General features: G+C 52.7%; 1 protein-coding gene across 1 annotated transcript; it reads left to right on the top strand.

Moving 5' to 3' along the window:
* Positions 1 to 4326: 4326 nt before the first annotated feature.
* On the top strand, positions 4327 to 19084 carry EPX (eosinophil peroxidase). Its single transcript, XM_032616779.1, has 13 exons — positions 4327 to 4485; positions 4593 to 4686; positions 4944 to 5119; positions 5263 to 5380; positions 5471 to 5600; positions 6447 to 6653; positions 11781 to 12099; positions 13588 to 13748; positions 14105 to 14360; positions 14783 to 14953; positions 17312 to 17549; positions 18116 to 18328; positions 18640 to 19084. The coding sequence occupies exons 1-12, from the start codon at positions 4410 to 4412 to the stop codon at positions 18315 to 18317; spliced, it is 2148 nt and encodes a 715-aa protein (XP_032472670.1). The 5' UTR covers positions 4327 to 4409; the 3' UTR covers positions 18318 to 18328; positions 18640 to 19084.
* Positions 19085 to 19260: the final 176 nt, after the last annotated feature.

The following is a 19260-nucleotide window of genomic DNA, read 5'->3' on the forward strand; positions in this document are numbered from 1 at the left end:
CCATGTTGAGGGGTGAATGGGAAAGGGATGAGGGAAGGCTTCCTGGACGAAGTGGTGTCTCAGCTGGGCTGTGAAGATGAGTAGACGTGAGTCAGGCAAAGGGAAAGTGTAGGAGGACCCAGAGGCGAGGGAGAACATGGTGCATTCAGAAAGCTCCTGGGAAGTCAAGGCTGGAGTGTGGTGGGCAGGGGGGAGGTGTGCGTGGAGGCTGGAGAGGTCCTATGGGGCCTGGGAGCGTGGAAGGATTGGGGGGTTCCCGGGCTGCTGCTGAAGGGACATTGTGCATAGGCCCTGCGGACCGTGGCTGTGCACACTAGGATCCTGGAAGGGCCTGGGCTCATCCCCGGTTCAGCACATAAGCAGCCCCTCCCCCACCACCAGGCGCTCAGAGCCCGGTGCTCCCCCTCGACCCCCTCCCCAGGGACCCAAACTTGGGATGTGTGTGGAAGGATTTGAAAGCTTCCTGACTTGTCATTTAGTGAGGGCAAGAGGAAGGGGCAAAATGCCGGTACCAAGGCCGGGGCAGAGGACGAGCAGGAGATGGGGCGCATTGTCTGTAGGGAATTTAAAAGTACCAGCAGCACGGATGAAGTGTCGGACTGCTTCCTGTGCTCGTCACGTGTCAGCAATTCTGAACAATGTCAGTGATGAAACGCTTCTCCCCAAAGACATCTTTCGTTGGTCTAGATTCTAAACAATTGCTGCAATTACCGTTGCCTTAACAATTCTATATGTAAGCTTCAAATGAATGCATTTTTATCGCTTATCCTTTTTTTTTTCCTTTTTCTGCTGTACGCGGGCCTCTCACTGTTGTGGCCTCTCCCGTTGCAGAGCGGCCATGGCTCACGGGCCCAGCCGTTCCGCGGCACGTGGGATCTTCCCGGACCGGGGCACGAACCTGCGTCCTCTGCATCGGCAGGCGGACTCCCAACCACTGCGCCAGCAGGGAAGCCCTATTGCTTATCCTTTAATATGTACTGTGTTCCACGTGGAAGTCAATTTGCAGAATTTCCAGTTATACGGTGGCTCCCTCAGTTACCTGCATTTGCTTCGAGGGTAAGTTCTAAGGGTTCAGAATCATCCGAGCTGGCTCTTGCTATGCTTGTGCCCCTCATCCCCTGTAGCGTCACGTATTCTTGCTTTTAAACGGTTGGCTTAACATAAACAGTGTTAACTACTGTGATTGCAAAGAATGAAGAGACAGAACTTGACTTTCTTCCATTCTGTCACTCTTTGTGACCATTTGGAATGAGAATTTGTGTTTAAGATTTAAAACAGTGAAACAGAGTGCAAATTGTGAAGTATAATATTTTTAAAGTGAAAATTTTAATTATATGTGAATATTTTACTGAATTTGAATATCGTTAACGTTGAGATTTGTTCTTTAAAATTTTTTTGTTTATTTTAAAACTAAAAGAACGCATCAAGAAAACAGAAACTGTAATGATACATTAAGTATTAAAACCACCAATATGTAGGTAGTTTTTTCCCTTTATTTAAACACATTCATGTAATTAAAAAGTATTAATCCACTACTCTTTTCCTTTTTATCTTGTAGTTTTTTATTTCATTACTGGGATGATTATGTCCAAATTTAATAAGTGAGAATTTCCACACATTTCCTTTCTAGCCATTATTATTGCTTTTTTTCATTTAATGAGTGTTACTGAAAATAATTTTGTGGTGGAGAGGAGGAGGTATCAAAAACGAATCTGCTCCCATATCAGATACTCCAGGTCGCCACTGGGCAACACTTAGCCCCGAGGAAAATCTCTCCAGTGAGGTCCCAGTGGGCATTATGAAAAGCCCGTGGGGGCTTCTGAGGGACCTGTGGCCCTTGCCCACACTCCTCTCCTGTTGTCTCTGTGTGGTTGACCCTGACCACAGAAAAAAAGCAGATGACACAGCTGACCACTGTGAGACCTGGCGAGGGCCACGCATGTCCAGGCCTGCCCCCCAGGGAAGGTCAAAGCGGGAGAGGGGGCGGATCCCCAAACTGGAGACCCCCAGGAGGGCTTCTCCCTCTGCCACTGTCGCTCCACTCAGTTTCCAGTGGCCTGGCTTGGGCAGCCGGCACGCCCACTCCGACGGGAGGGTGCTCGGAGGCCAGGATCTGAACAACCCTGACTTTGGAGGCCTCCCTTCCTTTCTTCCTGCCCTCCTTCTTCCCAGGCACCGGGCCTGGATGCTCTGCAAAGCTCTTGCACTCACTGCCCCCCACCCTTCCACCTCATGGTAACTGCTGGAGTAGGCTCAGCAAAGGAAGCAGCAATAGGGCGGAACGACAAGGCTCGTCAGACAAACACCGTCCAGCACCTGCTGCATGCCTGGCCCTGGTAGCGTTTCACCTTTATTCCGTAACAGCTCTGCAAGGTAAACAGAGAAAGGCCTTGTGTTAGACCGTGAGGAGGCAGTCTCTGAAGCTGAGCAGCTGAGCCTGGCAAATGACGGTGCTGGGATCTGGACCCAGGCCAGGTCTCTATCACTGCTCTCTACGGTCCCAGAGATGGGACAACATGGCAGGGATGGGCCTAGAGCCCGGGTTCTGTCTCAAGCTTGTCCCAGGGGCCATCGCAGCCCGCAGCTGTGGCAAAACCCGTGCACACCTCACTACTGCTGAAGAATGAGAGTCCTCTCAGCGGGAGAGCAGAGCTCAGTCTGAGTCCTCTCCAGGGGGGACCCTGGAAGGAGAGCGACCTCGGCTCCATACGCCCTGCCCCAGCTTCCAGTCTCCTGGGCGCATATGGGATCCTGAGGGCAGGGGAGGCGAGCACATTTGGGGAGCACTCCACATCTTTTGCAATCTCTCTCCTTCCTGAGGGTCACTGTCCCACTCTCACAGGCCTGGAAGCTGAGGTCCAGGGAGCGGTGCGGTCTACCCCGGTCACATGGCGGGTCAGCAGCAAGGAACTCGGTGGGCTTGCTGCAACTGCACGGTGACGGTCCGTCCTGACCCTATGCAGGAGAGGGGCCCCCGCTGAAGACAAGGAGATAAGATCAGCTGGCCCAGGCCCTCAACTGGGGCTTGTGAAAGGGGTTGCTGAAGGGCCTGTTTCGAGAGCAACCGGCGGGCCTGTGCTGCTGCTGTGGGAAGAGGCTGCGGAGGGCGCGGCGGCTGCGTTAGGCGGGGCGGGGCTCCGAGGGCAGGAGGCGGGGACACCCGGCAGGCACAGCGACTGCTCTGAGGAAGGGATGGACACGTCCACCTGAAGAAGGGGCGAGCGCAGGCAGGCTGCAGGGTGCAGCGAGGGTGACTCTGGGGCTGAGCGCTGTCCAGGCAGACCAGGATGGGGTCGGAGCAAAGGATGAGCTTGGCTCATCCAGTGGCAGAAACCAGGAGGAAAGGCCAAGGGGTGTGAAGGCCTGGGCCCTGGAGGGAGCGCCGACTGGGGGCGTTCTACCCTTCAGATGCAGAAATGGAGGTCCAGCCAAGGTGGTGCAGGCCGAGTGGGGTCCAAACCCAGGTGGGTCGGAGCCCACCGCCTCCCCTAAGGAAGCCACTGCTGACCAAGCCCATAGAAATTCAGAATTTACACCCAGCATGTGGTGCAGACCTGCTACTGACATGCACTGAAGAAGCACGCAGAGAAGCGCTAAGCCCGAGGCAGGTCCTCAGCTTGCACGGAATCCTGCTGCCATCACTCCGTGGGGTGCTTCCCGGTGACTTCGCACTGTGTCCCCCGGATGGCCCATGAAGCAGCACCTTAATTTTCACTGCTAGGCCCTGCTTCCACCATCACCTCACCTTCCCCTGCATCTTGGAGAGAGCTGGAGCAAGGGGGAGGGACCGAATCATTGACCCCACATCATTCATCCCCTCAATCAACTTACTGAGCACCTACTGAATACTAGGCCTTGTGCTGGGGGCTGGGGAGATATGACAGTAAGGCAGACCTGGCTTCTGCCCTGTTGGAGGAGGAGAGGGACCTTTCCTATTATTTAGCCCAAGTCCCATTTTAGGAATGTGGAGACTGAGGCTCAGAGAGGGGAAGTGACTTGCCCAAGACCATACAAATAGTTAGGGGCAGGACCAGACGCAGCGCTCTTCTGAGGCACACCCAGCAAATATTCACTGAGTGACATCTGTGTTCTAGGCACTGCTCTGGGCCCTGGGAGAAATATATCAGTGAACTCGATAACAAAGAGGCTGGGGATGGAGTGAGCAGGTGAAAGAACATCTCCATGTTGCTGAGGGGTAAAGTGGGGTGTTTCAGTGTCACAACTGCCCCCAAAACGAGAGGGAAGTCCCAGAGCTCCACCTCAAGAGGCTGGGCTTCTGAGGCCCAGAGCTCCCCTCCCTCCCCCAGGACAGGCTATAAAAGTCCCTTCCCAGCTACTTCCACAGAAGAGCAGGAGGAGGTGAGAGGTGTGATCGCTTACCCCCCTGTGGCTGGGGTCTCACTGCAGAAATGAAGTTGCTCCTGGCCCTGGTTGGGCTCCTAGACACCCTCATCCTGGCCCGGCTCTCCGAGGGCACCACTCCAGGTAATAGCCCCTTGGACAGCCAAGGAGGAAGGCAATGGAGGGGGAAGCACTTGGGTCTGAGGGACCTGTGGCTGCCCTGGACCCTAAGCCTCCTTCCCTCTGAACAGCCTCCCCTAGGGTAGTGGAGACCTCAGTCCTCCAGAGCTGCATAACAGAGGCCAGGTTGCTAGTGGATGCTGCCTACAATCAGACTGAGAGGAGGTGGGCCTGGGCCTGGGTCTGGGGACTGCATGGGCCTGGAAGGGTTGACGATGGGGGATGGATGGACAACAGCCAAGGTCATCTCACCCATCACCTGCCCCTGGGCACCTTGGGAAAGTCCCATGTCGGTAGAGAGTCTCCCTTCTATCCATCCTTCTGTCTGTTTACACCGTGCTGACTGTCCACTGCCCAGGTTAGGGCTCTGCTGGGTGTGTCTGCTTCCTCTCTCCAGCCCTCCCTTCTCCTCTTCTGGGCAGCATCAAGCAGCGCCTTCACAGTGGCTTGGCCAGCCCCATGGACCTCCTGGCCTACTTCAAACAACCAGCAGCGGCCACCAGGAGAGTCGTTCAGGCCGCTGATTATATGCACGTGGCCTTGGGACTGCTGGAAGAGAAGTTACAACTCCAGGGGTCCAGATCCTTCAATGTCACTGGTACTGCGGAGTGGAAGGAAGCCAGGAGGGGTTGCAGGGTGCACGCCTTGGGGTGTTGGGAGGGGAGAGGGGAAAGGGATGGGAGGTACAGAACAGACCAGCTCTAGAAGAAGCTAGAACCCTGCCCACTGTCCCACCCGCAGATGTGCTAACGAAATCCCAAATGCGGCTGCTGTCCCAGGCCAGTGGCTGTGCACCCCAGGATGAAGCCGAGAAGTGCAGTAACGAGTACCGAACCATCACTGGGAGATGCAACAACAAGTGGGTGCTGGGGCAGCACCTAACCTGGTGGGGCCCAGTTCCCTCCTCTCCTCTCCAACCCTGCTAACCCCAGCCCACCCCCCACTGCAGGAGGAGACCACAGCTGGGGGCCTCCAACCAGCCCCTGGCGCGCTGGCTGCCAGCCGAGTATGAGGACAGCCTGTCGCTCCCCTTCGGCTGGACCCCCGGCAAGAGGCGCAATGGCTTCCTCCTCCCCCTTGTGAGTCAGGGCTGAGGGGCTGGAGGACGTTCCATCTCTTCTAAACGTGGGGAGTAAAAGCACAGCCCGGAGTCGGACAGGGCTCGAACCAGGCTGTCCCACAGGCTGGCTGATAACTCTGGGCAAGGACTCCGGCTGAATCAGTTTCCTTGGCCGTAAAACCCACTTAATATCGCTGTTGTGACTATTAGATAAAGTCCTTGATATAAACATCCATGTAGGATGTGATCTATTAATGCTAGCCATTACAATATTGTTTTTTTCTGAAAGAATTCATGTCAAAGTGCCTTGCTAAATATAAGAAGCAATACATCTTAATGTAGTTCTGGCTATTGACCTAAACTATTTCACATTTAACAATTTATCAATCTTCTATTCATATGCCAAAATAACAATCTGTCATCTACCCATCTATCAACATCTATGTATCAATTTTTCTTCCGTTGATCTTTCCATCTATCCAATTCTCTATTATCCATTGCCTAGCAACCAATCCTTGCATCTATCAATCAGTTCTACCATCTAATTATCCATTAGTCTATAAATTGATCTATCAGTTTCATCTATTTATCTCTCTGGAGAAGCTGGTGGGGTCTGAGCCAGCCAACCTGGCCCGTCCCCTTCCTGGAATTACTCCTGGAGTCCTCAGGAGCTGGGCTGGAGAGCATCCTTGTAGGAATGACAGCCACATAGGAAGTGGGACAAAGCAGGAGAGGGGAAGGGAGGGCAGGGGAGGAGGAGGGACTGTGTTAACTCCAGCAGGGGCAACCTGCCACCCCCTGAGTCCTGGGTTGGCTCTGACACCCTGCAGAGTCAGCGCCCCACGCTGATCTATCTCCCCACCAGGTCCGAGCCGTCTCCAACCAGATCGTGCGCTTCCCCAGCGAGAGGCTAACCACCGACCGGGGCCGGTCCCTCATGTTCATGCAGTGGGGCCAGTTCATTGACCACGACTTGGACTTCGTCCCTGAGTCCCTAGCCAGAGTGGCCTTCACTGTGGGCGTCGACTGTGAGAGGACCTGTGCCCAGCTGCCCCCCTGCTTCCCCATCAAGGTACTTAACCCCGACTCCCAGGCTCCTGATGTGGCCTCCACCTCTGGCCGAGAGCTGGGGCTGGGCATCTGGTACCTAGTGTACCTGCCTTAAGGAGCTGCCTGTGACTGGAGTATCAGACAGAGACAAGATGCACAGTCTGGCACAGACACCTGGTTCTGTGTGTGTTTGTGGTGGGGGTGGGGGGCAACCTGCCAGGAAGTCCCAGTGCTGGCCTCACAGAAGGGGAAGAAGTTGAGACTAGCCTTGACCCCTGGGTCCCTTTCCAACAAGGGAAGCCTTTAGGGTCTCTTAGCTCTTGCCCTTCTCTCCCTCCTGGGGTGGTCTGAGGGCCCTGCAGTTCTCACCATTTCCTGGGATCAGGCTGTGAGCACGGTGCTATCCTTCAGCTGAGAGGCAAGGATGGTGAGGGACACTAGGGAAGAAAAGACGGGCTCCAGGGAGCACAGCCTCTTCTGGGGACAGAGGGGACCCTCTGTGCACGTGTGCGCGCGCGCACACACAGACATACACACACACACACACACACACACACATTCGCTCGCCCCTACTGGGTAGGGCAATGTTCTCGCGACATGACACGTGAGGGCCCCTGGCTGGCTCCTTCCTCAAGCTCCTCTGGGGAACTGTCCCTTATCTTCCTATTATACCTTTAGCTCTTGACTTTTTTTTATTTATTTAATTTTTAACATCTTTATTGGCGTATAATTGCTTTACAATGGTGTGTTAGCTTCTGCTGTATAACAAAGTGAATCAGCTATACGTATACATATATCCCCATATCTCCTCCCTCTTGCGTCTCCCTCCCACCCTCCCTATCTCACCCCTCTAGGTGGCCACAAAGCACCGAGCTGATCTCCCTGTGCTATGTAGCTGCTTCCCACTAGCTATCTATTTTACATTTGGTAGTGTATGTATGTCCATGCCACTCTCTCACTTCGTCCCAGCTTACCCTTCCCCCTCCCCGTGTCCTCAAGTCCATTCTCTACATCTGCTTCTTTATTCCTGCCCTGCCGTTAAGTTCCTCAGAGCCTTTTTTTGTTTTTTAGATTTCATATATATGTTAGCATAGGTATTTGTTTTTCTCTTTCTGACTTACTTCACTCTGTATGACAGACTCTAGGTCCATCCATCTCACTACAAATAACTCAATTTCGTTTCTTTTTATGGCTGAATAATATTCCATTGTACATATGTGTCACATCTTCTTTATCCATTCATCTGTCGATGGACACTTAGGTTGCTTCCCTGTCCCGGCTATTGTAAATAGAGCTGCAATGAACATTTTGGTACATGACTCTTTTTGAATTAAGGTTTCCTCAGGGTATATGCCCTGTAGGGGGATTGTTGGGTTATATGGTAGTGCTGTTTTTAGTTTTTTAAGGAACCTCCATACCGTTCTCCATAGTGGCTGTATCAGTTTACATTCCCACCAACAGTGCAAGAGGGTTCCCTTTTCTCCACACCCTCTCCAGCATTTAGTGTTTGTAGATTTTTTTGATGATGGCCATTTTGGCTATTTCCTTACCCATATTAGGGAAGTTTTCAACTATAATCTCTTCAAATACTTTCTCAGTCCCTTTTTTTCCCTCTTCTTCTTCTGGGACCCCTATAATTCGAATGTTGGCATGTTTAATGTTGTCCCAGAGGTCTCTGAGATTGTCCTCAATTCTTCATTCTTTTTTCTTTATTCTGCTTGGTGGTAGTTATTTCCACTATCTTATCTTCCAGGTCACTTATCCGTTCTTCTCCCTCAGTTATTCTGCTATTGATTCCTTCTAGAGAATTTTTAATTTCATTTATCGTGTTGTTCATCATTGTTTGTTTGAGCTTTAGTTCTTCTAGGTCCTTGTTAAACGTTTCTTGTATTTTCTCCATTCTATTTCCAAGCTTTTGCATCATCTTTACTATCATTACTCTGAATTCTTTTTCAGGTAGACTGCCTATTTCCTCTTCATTGTTTGGTCTGGTGGGTTTTTGCCCTGCTCCTTCATCTGCTGTGTGTTTCTCTGTCTTCTCATTTTGCTTCACTTACAGTGTTTGGGGCCTTCTTTTTGCAGGCTGTGGGTTCGTAGTTCCCGTTGTTTATGGTGTCTGTCCCCAGTGGCTAAGGTTGGTTCAGTGGGTTGTGTAGGCTTCCTGGTGGAGGGGACTAGTGCCTGTGTTCTGGTAGATGAGGCTGGATCTTGTCATTCTGGTGGGCAGGACCGCATCCAGTAGTGTGTTTTGGAGTGTCTGTGACCTTATTAAGATTTTAGGCAGCCTCTCTGCTAATGGGTGGGGTTGTGTTCCTGTCTTGCTACTGTTTGGCATAGAGTGTCCAGCACTGTAGCTTGCCTGTCGTTGAGTGGAGCTGGGTCTTAGCGTTGAGATGAGATCTCTGGGAGAGGTTTCGCCGTTTGATATTATGTGGTGCCGGGAGGTCTCTGGTGGACCAGTGTCCTGAACTCGGCTCTCCCACCTCAGAGGCACAGGCCTGACACCCAGCCAGAGCACCAAGACCCTGTCAGCCACACGGCTCAGAGCTAAAGGGAGAAAAAAAGAAAGAAAGAGAGAGAGAAAGAAAATAAATTATTAAAATAAAAAATTTATTAAAAATATTCTTAAGCAATAGAAAAAAAGAAAGAAAGAAGAGAACAACAAACCAAAAAACAAATCCACCAATGATAACAAGCACTTAAAACTATAGTAAAAACAACAACAGGTCTTCCCTGGTGGCGCAGTGGTTGAAAGTCCGCCTGCCGATGCAGGGGATATGGGTTCGTGCCCCAGTCCGGGAAGATCCCACATGCCGCGGAGCGGCTGGGCCCGTGAGCCATGGCCACTGAGCCTGCGCATCCGGAGCCTGTGCTCCGCAGCGGGAGAGGCCACAGCAGTGAGAGGCCCGCGTACCGCAAAACAACAACCACAACAACAAAAACAGACAGAACCCTAGGACAAATGGTAAAAGCAAAGCTATACAGACAAACTCACACAAAGAAGCATACACATACACACTCACAAATAGAGAAAAAGGAAAAAAAAAATATATCTATATATAAAAAAATGGAAGAGAGCAACTAAATCAATAAACAAATCTACCAATGATAATAAACTCTAAATACTAAAGTAAGATAAACATAAAACCAGAAATAAATTAGATGCAAATAGCAAACCCCAAGTCTACAGTTGCTCCCAAAGCCCACCTCCTCAATTTGGGATGATTCGTTGTCTATTCAGGTATTCCACAGATGCAAGGTACATCAAGTTGATTGTGGAGATTTAATCCGCTGCTCCCGAGGCTGCTGGGAGAAATTTCCATTTCTCTTCTTTGGTCGAACAGCTCCTGGGGTTCAGGTTTGGATTTGGCCCCGCCTCTGCGTGTAGGTTGCCTGAGGACGTCTGTTCTTCGCTCAGCACGACGGGGTTAAAGGAGCCGCTGATTGGGGGCTCTGGCTCACTCAGGACAGGGGTAGGGAAGGGCACGAAGTGCGGGGCGAGCCTGCGGCGGCAGAGGCCGATGTGACGTCGCACCCGCCTGAGGTGCGCCGCGCGTTCTCCCGGGGAAGTTGTCCCTGGATCCCGGGACCCTGGCAGTGGCGGGCTGCACAGGCTCCCCGGAAGGAGGGTGTGGATAGTGACCTGTGCTCGCACACAGGCTTCTTGATGGCGGCAGCAGCAGCCTTAGCGTCTCATGCCCATCTCTGGGGTCCTTGCCGATAGCCGCGGCTCGCACCCTTCTCTGGAGCTCCTTTAAGCAGCGCTCTTAATCCCCTCTCCTCGCGCACCAGGAAACAGAGGCAAGAAAAAGTCTCTTGCCTCTTCGGCAGGTCCAGACTTTTTCCTGGACTCCCTCCCGACTAGCCGTGGTGCACTACCCCCCCTGCAGGCTGTGTTCACGCCGCCAACCCCAGTCCTCTCCCGGCGCTCCGACCGAAGCCCGAGCCTCAGCTCCCAGCCCCGCCCGCCCCGGCGGGTGAGCCGACAAGCCTCTCGGGCTGGTGAGTGCTGGTCGGTACTGATCCTCCGTGCGGGAATCTCTCCACTTTGCCCTCCGCACCCCTGTTGCTGTCCTCTCCTCCGTGGCTCCAAAGCTTCCCCCCTCCGCTACCCGCAGTCTCCGCCCTCAGAGGGACTTCCTAGTGTGTGGAAACCTTTCTTCCTTCACGGCTCCCTCCCACTGGTGCGGGTCCTGTCCCTATTCTTTTGTCTGTTTTTTCTTTTTTCTTTTGCCCTACCTAGGTACGTAGGGAGTTTCTTGCCTTTTGGGAGGTCTGAGGTCTTCTGCTAGCGTTCAGTAGGTGTTCTATAGGAGTTGTTCCATGCGTAGATGTACTTCTGATGTATTTGTGGGAAGGTGATCTCCATGTCTTACTCCTCCACCATCTTGAAGGTCTCCCTAGCTCTTGACTTTTAAGCCAAGCATAGCAAATGCCACCTCAATTTAGAGTTACATTACTTGATGAGCAGGTCTGTTTTCACGGAATTGCCAGCTTCCTGCAACCTGTCCTGGGTTTCCTCGACCTTCACTGTCTCCAAGGCACCAGCACGGAAAGGGGCTTAGGAAATGTCTGTTGAACTGAATGGAATGAAAGGAGCACAAACCTCATATCAGGAGAACTAGGTTCTAATCCCTCCTTCCCCGCTAACAAGTTGTCATTTCCCCTCTCTGAGCCTCAGTTTCCCCACCTGTAAAATGAAGATCTAAGGCCTCGTCCATTTTTTTTTTTTTTTTTTTTTGCGGTACCCGGGCCTCTCACTGTTGTGGCCTCTCCCGTTGCGGAGCACAGGCTCCGGACGCGCAAGCTCAGCAGCCATGGCTCACGGGCCCAGCCGCTCCGCGGCATGTGGGATCCTCCCGGACTGGGGCACGAACCCGTGTCCCCTGCATCGGCAGGCGGACTCTCAACCACTGCGCCACCAGGGAAGCCCCAGACCTCGTCCATTTCTAACCTTTCATGCCTCTATGACACAACGTGCTAAGGGTGCTCAGATGACCTGGTGAGCAGCGTGAGTCTGGATGAATCAAGGAGGGCTTCCTGGAAAAAGGGAGTTTTGAGCAAGGTTTTGAAGCAGGTGGGGGATGACCAGGAGGAGTGAGCTTGCTCGGGAGGGGCCCCAGTGTCACTGGCTCCTCTTCCACCTCAGATCCCGCCCAATGACCCCCGCATCAAGAACCAGCGTGACTGCATCCCCTTCTTCCGCTCGGCACCCTCGTGCCCCCAAAACAAGAACAAAGTCCGCAACCAGATCAACGCGCTCACCTCCTTCGTGGACGCCAGCGTGGTGTACGGCAGCGAGGACTCCTTGGCCATGAAGCTGCGCAACCTGACCAACCAGCTGGGACTGCTGGCCGTCAACACCCGCTTCCATGACAACGGCCGGGCCCTGCTGCCCTTTGACAACCTGCACGATGACCCCTGCCTCCTCACCAACCGCACCGCGAACATCCCCTGCTTCCTGGCAGGTCAGACTGGGGGGACGGAAGGACGAAACAGCCAGTCCCTGGGTTCCGGGTTGGGAAAGCCTCGTGGGACCCGATGGGGGTGCCTGGCTTCAGACCTCAATATTAGGCACACAGATCTGTGCATAGTCATCCCAGAATCAGTAAGTTGGAAGGAGTCCCTTTGTGAACCCGGTGTGTGGCCGGAGATCACCACTTGACTCTCTTCGGTGATAAGGGGCTCACCCCCTCTGCTGTTCATCTGGTGCGGCGCTGACTGCAGAAAGCCCCTCCCCCCCCCCCATTTTGATCCAATGCCCATCTGTTGCTCTTCATCATGCTTCTAGAACCTCGGAGAAAAAGCTCTTTCACACAGTAATAGCCTCTTTAATAACCTGAAAGTAGCTTTCACTTTCGCCTAACTTTTTTTTCTCCTCTGGGCTAAATTCCCTTAGAATCTTCAGTTTCCCCGCTGCTCTTGCCAGACACTGTCACCTGGTACCTTCTTCTGGAGGCATAATCTGAACTCTCCTGGGGGTCTTTGCCCCTGCCCCCCTTGCTGGGTATCATAATGACGGTCATTGCTTCTGGTTACTTAATATATTTAAATGTGCCATCTCTAATCCTTACAGCAGCCCTGAAAGGACAGCATTATTAGCACCCTCGTTTTGCAGATGACACACTCATCAGGGACGATAACTAACGTGCTCAGAGCAGAGTGTCAGACAGCAGAGTCCACAGTGAGGACTTAAGTCAGTGTAGTGGCCAGGTCTGGGCTCTTTCCACTCTGCTCCACCACCTCCTTTGCAGGGAGTCAGCTCCAGCCCCTTTTCTAAGGATTGTATGTTTCTTTGCTCCTGGCAAGAGCGGCTTGCGCCTTCACCAGAGGTTTACTTAAGAGTAGATTGAATAAGACCACATTACAAGGGCTTAGTTCAAAGCCAGCAAATGACTGTGTGTAAGGCCACCTTCAGGAACGTACTTTCCTTCCCGGCCTCTAGGAGAAGGTTGGCTACAGGAACAGGCTCTGCCCAACCTTCCTTCTTTCTCCTTCCATGGGGCTCCCTGGGGAGAGCGGCATGACACCAAGCCCAAGCTGGGGAGAGGTCCATCCCCCGGGAGAGAGCGTGCAGAAGGATACAACCCACAGGACAGGTTCCTAGAGTCACCCAGGACCCTCCACCAGCTGTGGATCTGGTAATCCTGCAGACCAGAATCATTAGGCAAAAGGGTTCTGCCCAAGACCAGCAGCCGCCCTGTTCCACCTCACGCAAACTCATTCCAGTAACTTAGGGACCTGAGACTCCGCTGTCCTCCCACTCCTGGCCCATTGTGTGTGTCAGTGGAGCCTCACAGCACAGCTGAGGAGATGGAGGGCCAGTGAGGGCCAGGAGTTTGGCCCAGGTCACAAAATCCCACCACCTCTTTCTAGTCCCCAGAGCTCTGTCTGCCTTAGCAGAAAGACATTGCTCTGGGAAGGACTATGGTGACTCTGAACTTGGGGTTTTCAAGGTGACAGCCGATCAGCTGAAACCCCGAAACTGGCAGCCATGCACACCCTCTTTGTGCGAGAGCACAACCGGCTGGCAACTGAGCTGAGACACCTGAATCCTCGGTGGACCGGTGACAAGCTGTACCAGGAGGCTCGGAAGATCGTGGGGGCCATGGTCCAGGTAGGGGACCCTAGGTCTCAGCATCCCTTAGAAGGCAATCTGGCGTGAGAAAGCCATCCTGGGGGATGTGTCTCAAGTCAGCTAGGTCTGGGTGATTGGGAGTGTTCCTGAGATCTGACCTGTGTCCCCAATACTTCCGCTAGCTCTCTCCGTGGCCCCGTTCATGTCACCCAGCCTCTCTGGGCCTCAGTATCTCCATCAGACAATGGGAGATTAACATCGCCACATTTGACATACTGCCAATAAAGAATCAATATGTCTGAGCAGCCCTTCGAAAAGCAAAAGGTCTGTCCAAAGGCAGGGGAGTGGGGTGGGTGGCCACAAAGGTAACGTTCCTCCTCCATCTTTTCTTCCAGATCATCACCTACCGGGACTTTCTGCCCTTGGTTCTGGGCAAGGCCAGGGCCAGGAAAACCCTGGGGCCCTACCAGGGGTACTACCCCAATGTAGACCCCCGTGTGGCCAACGTCTTCACGCTGGCCTTCCGCTTCGGCCACACCATGATCCAGCCCTTCATGTTCCGCCTGGACAGCCGGTACCAGGCCTCAGGACCCCACTCGCGGGTCCCACTCAGCTCCGCCTTCTTCGCCAGCTGGCGAATCGTGCACGAAGGTGACCAGGTTTTCCAGAGGCAGACAGGGCGAGGGGGTGGGGCCCAGCTTAGTGCCGGAGGCCAGGCTACTGCTAATCATCTCCCCAAGCGAGTGAAAACAAGGCAGGTGCCACCAAGACCCTCAGTCACGGGCCTCCCATCCCCTCCGGGATTAGAGGATTTCTAAAAGGGGAGGAGACTGGTGGTTGTGATCCTGAAAGGAGCTTGCCTTCCACTCCTTCTCAGAGAAGTGGGGGTGATTGCTTTTCTTGCCGGCTCCAGCTCCCTTCATGTCCACCCAGGCCACCGTTTCTGGATACAAACATTATAGAATGTAAGTGACTGGCTTGTCCAGCTCTGAGCTAGCTTGGCATCATGTGATGACCCTAGGGGCTTCCAAAAGGCTGGTCCAATCTGTGTTGCTCATATTCCCCGCCACCAGGTGGCATCGACCCCATCCTCCGAGGCCTCATGGCCACCCCTGCCAAGCTGAACCGTCAAAATTCCATGTTAGTGGATGAGCTCCGAGACCGGCTGTTTCAGCAAGTGAGAAGGATCGGGCTGGACCTGGCAGCTCTCAACATGCAACGCAGCCGGGACCACGGCCTCCCAGGTGAGGGGGCTGCCTGCCCCTTCCCAGGCTTCCCCAGAGCAGGGTTGCTGGTGATGGTTGGTTGGGGAGAGGGTTCAGAGAAGACCCTTGGCGCCTCCTTTCTGACTGGGACTGTCTACAGGATGCGCTGAGGCTGATGCAACAAAGCATCCCTGAGACCTCCTTGCTGCTGTTCTGCCACGTCTTCTCCATCCTCCATAGGGTCTCTAGCTTCAGGGTCACAACAGGACCAGGACTTGGACGCAGGAGCTGAACAAAGGAGATCAGGACTTTCCAAGTAGAGAAAAACAGTGGCTTTAAAAAGCAAGGAAGGGCTTCCCTGGTGGCGCAGTGGTTGAGAGTCCGCCTGCCGATGCAGGGGACACGGGTTCTTGCCCCGGTCCAGGAAGATTCCACGTGCCGTGGAGCGGCTGGGCCCGTGAGCCATGGCCGCTGAGCCTGTGCGTCGGAGCCTGTGCTCCGCAACGGGAGAGGCCACAGGAGTGAGAGGCCCGCGTACCGCAAAAAAAAAAAAAAAAAAAGGCAGGGAAGAGCTGCTCCATGCCCCACCACCCTGGCAAGATCCAGGGAGGCAGTTTCAGGGATATAGAAACTGGCTCTTGGCTCTAATTGGGCAAAGAGCCTGAGAGGCAGGTGGAGTAAAAAGTAAGACTACCTTGGTTGTTTGGTGAGGCCACAGAAAGACTTCATCTCAGGAAATAAGAAAAATTAGGCACTTTGCTAGGATCTTTAATGGATATTAACTCTTTTAGTCCTCCCAACGACCTTGAAAAGCAGCTGTGACAGACATTTTTATAAATGAGAAAATAAACTCAGAGACATCTAGTAATTGGCCCAAGCCCACATAACTAGGAAGTAGTAAAATTCGAATCAGTTTCAAAATTTCTCCTTTCATCCCCCTGTTCAATCCCCGATGTTAGGGGAAGGCTCTGGCCACAGCCTCACTCATCTCTCCCTCTCCCCATCTCCTACTTCCCTGTCTAAACACAACCCGAAGCCCCATCTGCCTCTGCTAATTTCCGGCCGTGAATAATAAAGGGTGGGCAGTTTCTACTGCACCTAACACAGCCCCCGGCTGGCACACAGCAGGCGCTCAAGAACCGGAGTTTCTTTGCTTCCCTACGCTTGGGTGCTCCTGACAGCTAGTGTTGTGGGCGCCCCCTGCTGGAGGTCTGATCTTGCTAGCTGCCCAAGCTGCCACACAGTGAGTTTCTGTACCCTCTAAACTGTCCCAGAAATAGTGTACTGATCGCAGCTCTTGCAGTCTCCTCCAATCCCTTCCCAAATTTGGAATTGGAAAGCCTGGTTTGGACTCCACTTAATGGTGGGGTGACCTTGGAAAAGTCACAGTTGCTCAAGCTCAGCGAATATCCATTGATAACATTGGGATTACAAAGCACCTCACAAAAACGTGAGGCTCCCGAGAGACAGCCACACAGCAGTGCTCAGTAATGGTGAAACATTATATGGTTTTCCTCTGTTCAGCTTGGGGGATGGTGTTTGGGAGTTGTAGTTCAATGGACAACGTTGGGCTGGTGTTTCTTTGAGTCATGGCAAAGCTATCTTCCTCCTATCTTAATGGTCGCCATCATATCATGTGACTTGTCCTGGTGTGGGATCCTGATGGCTGAGAAATCAGTATGGTCTTTGTTAGCTTATGAGGTGAAAAAAATTTTTTAATTCTAGTTAAAATTTTTAAATTATATTGAGGTATAATTAACATATCACAAAATTCACCGATGTAAAGCATATAATTCAATGATTTTAGTATATCTGGAGTTCTGCATCATACCTAATATCAGAACATTTTCATTACTCACAAAAGAAACCCAGTAATAATAGTCACTCCCCACCCCCACTCCAGCCCCTGACCATTACCAATCTTCTATCTCTACATATTTGCCTATTCTAGACCTTTCATATGAATGGAATCATATAGCATGCGGTCCTCTTCTGAGTAGATAAATTTTATCCATGTTCTTCATTTCTTGGTTCATTCACTCATTTACTCATTCGGGCCTTCTACAAATCTGAGAGTCTCTTCTGTTCTAGGTAATGTCTTACTGGTGCCTGATTAATGCCACGATAATATCATTGTGAGTGCTGGGTTAGGACAGCTTCTTACATTAGGACACACCCCTCAGCGTGTGCACAAAGCATGGCTGTCTGCTCGCACTGCAAATGAAGAGGGCGGTGGTTTGGTCTTTGGAAGGTTCAAGGCCTCTTCTGCCAGCAGGGATTCCCTTCTGCCCAATATTGCCTGACCACAGAGCTCCCTCAGGAGAAATCGCAGCGAGCAGAAGCTAATGGGAATCCGCAGGGGTAAGACTAAACTGCTCCTGTCCTCTTTCCCTACAGGGTACAATGCTTGGAGGCGCTTCTGCGGGCTCTCCCAGCCCCGGAATCTGGCACAGCTTAGCCAGGTTCTGAAAAACCAGGGTTTGGCAAGGAAGTTCCTGAATCTCTATGGAACACCTGACAACATTGACATCTGGGTTGGGGCCATCGCAGAGCCTCTTTTGCCAGGGGCCCGAGTGGGGCCTCTTCTGGCTTGTCTTTTTGAGAAGCAGTTCAGAAGAGCCCGAAGTGGAGACAGGTAAGTGCCCCTACCCTAAAGGGAGCAGCCCCAGAGGCAGGGCAGAAAAGCACTAGAATTTCAGGACTCAGCAATGAGAGAAAGTACTCTTTTTAGCTTCATCTCTTCCAAGTACACAGGATCTGAGACCAGGAGCTCCTCCCTGGAGAGCTTGGTAAGAGGCAGAGAGAGCACTTGCCTGAGTTGGAGGCACCTTTAACTCAGGAGAGAGACTTCTCAGCCTCACTGTTCCAGGCTTAAGGATCCCAGAAAACATGGGCACAAAAGCTAAATCTGGTTTCCCTCCAATAAGCTTGTGGTTTAAGACTTGACTTCTTATATGGATTTGGCATTTACCTGGGTTCAAATCCAGTCCTGGCTACGTAAATTACGGTGCAATTAATACTGGGCAACTTACTAGACTTCTGAACTTGTTTCTTCCTTTATAAAATGGGAATCATACCTATTTTGCAGGGATTTTGGAGAATTGAATGAAATAACGTATGTAAAGTACCTCACACACAGCAGGTGCTCATTCCTGTTCATCCCTGCCAAACTTCACCCACATCTCTCCGCTGTCTTGGTAGGTTCTGGTGGCAGAAACCGGGTGTTTTCACCAAGAGACAGCGCAGGGCCCTGAGCCGCATTTCCTTGTCTCGAATTGTGTGTGACAACACTGGTATCACCACCGTTCCGAGGGACATCTTCAGGGCCAACATCGATCCCCAGGGCTTTGTGCCCTGCACCTGCATCCCCAGCCTGAACCTGTCAGCCTGGAGGGGCAAATGAGGCTTCTGCAGGTAAGGGGGGCCTCCTCCAACAGCCCTGGGCTGGGTCAGGCCCTCACACCCTTCCCTGGACAGGACAGCTGAGTCCTCGCAGGCCCCTAAGCAGAAACAACAGAACTTGTCTCTAGCAACAGATCACGCTTTCACAGTGGCTTCCCAGTGTGCTAGCCTCTGGGTTGATAGTTAGCCCCAGGGCCCAGGACTTTGAGGGGCAATTAGGAAGTATCCAACTAGCCTCAGCTTGGTCATCAACATCCTAAGAACAGCTCAATCTCTGGACATCCAGCAAGTTCCTCACTTGCCCACTTGTGCTGCTTCCACAGGAGTCCATCCCAAGCCTCTGACCTTGGAGACCCTGGAGACAAGGAAACCTGGGGAAGACCACAAGGCTACCTCCTCCCCTGGAGCAACTGCTTCCTGCTGATGCTTTTGCTGGCTATAGCTCAGAGCTGGTTCTCTGGCTGGGAGTGACGGCCAGGGTTCCCAGCAGCAGTGAACCCTCCTGCCATGCGAGCCTCTTATGTAATAGGTCACACGTCAACTCCAGGTGCAAGGGCTCGTGAGCCAAGCAAGGGGGTCCTGAGGCCCAGGCAAGAAGAGTCATCTTCATCTCCAGCCACTCTCACCTATTTCCCACCCTGTCCCTGACCCCTGCCTATGACTGGGAGGCCACAGAGTCCCAGCCTCCAGCCACCCCATGGTCTTTCTCTGGAGCCTGCAGGCTGCACAGCACCCTCTGCTTCTCCCAATAAAGCACCCCTGAGGGCAGAAGCTGGTTTCTGCATTGGGCTCAGGGCGGGCAGGGGCTGGACCTCAGTCCCATGCTTTGCCCCAGATGTTTAAGAGGAGTGCTGCTAAGACACAGCTGGCACTGACCTTAAAGCCTCCCCTGGGGGCTGAGTTTAGAGCATCGAGAGAAACACTGTGGAGTAGGAAAAGGCAGG

Source organism: Phocoena sinus, chromosome 20 (assembly GCF_008692025.1).
Source record: "Phocoena sinus isolate mPhoSin1 chromosome 20, mPhoSin1.pri, whole genome shotgun sequence".
In the NCBI taxonomy this organism is placed as follows: Eukaryota; Metazoa; Chordata; class Mammalia; order Artiodactyla; family Phocoenidae; genus Phocoena; species Phocoena sinus.

What these genes read in the sequence shown, in the direction of transcription:
- EPX (XM_032616779.1), top strand. Translation starts at nt 4,410, where the DNA reads ATGAAGTTGCTCCTGGCCCTGGTTGGGCTCCTAGACACCCTCATCCTG. An exon ending in CTCCGAGGGCACCACTCCAG is followed by an intron (nt 4,486 to 4,592) that starts GTAATAGCCCCT and finishes CCCTCTGAACAG; the next exon opens with CCTCCCCTAGGGTAGTGGAG. An exon ending in AGAGCCCGAAGTGGAGACAG is followed by an intron (nt 17,550 to 18,115) that starts GTAAGTGCCCCT and finishes CTGTCTTGGTAG; the next exon opens with GTTCTGGTGGCAGAAACCGG.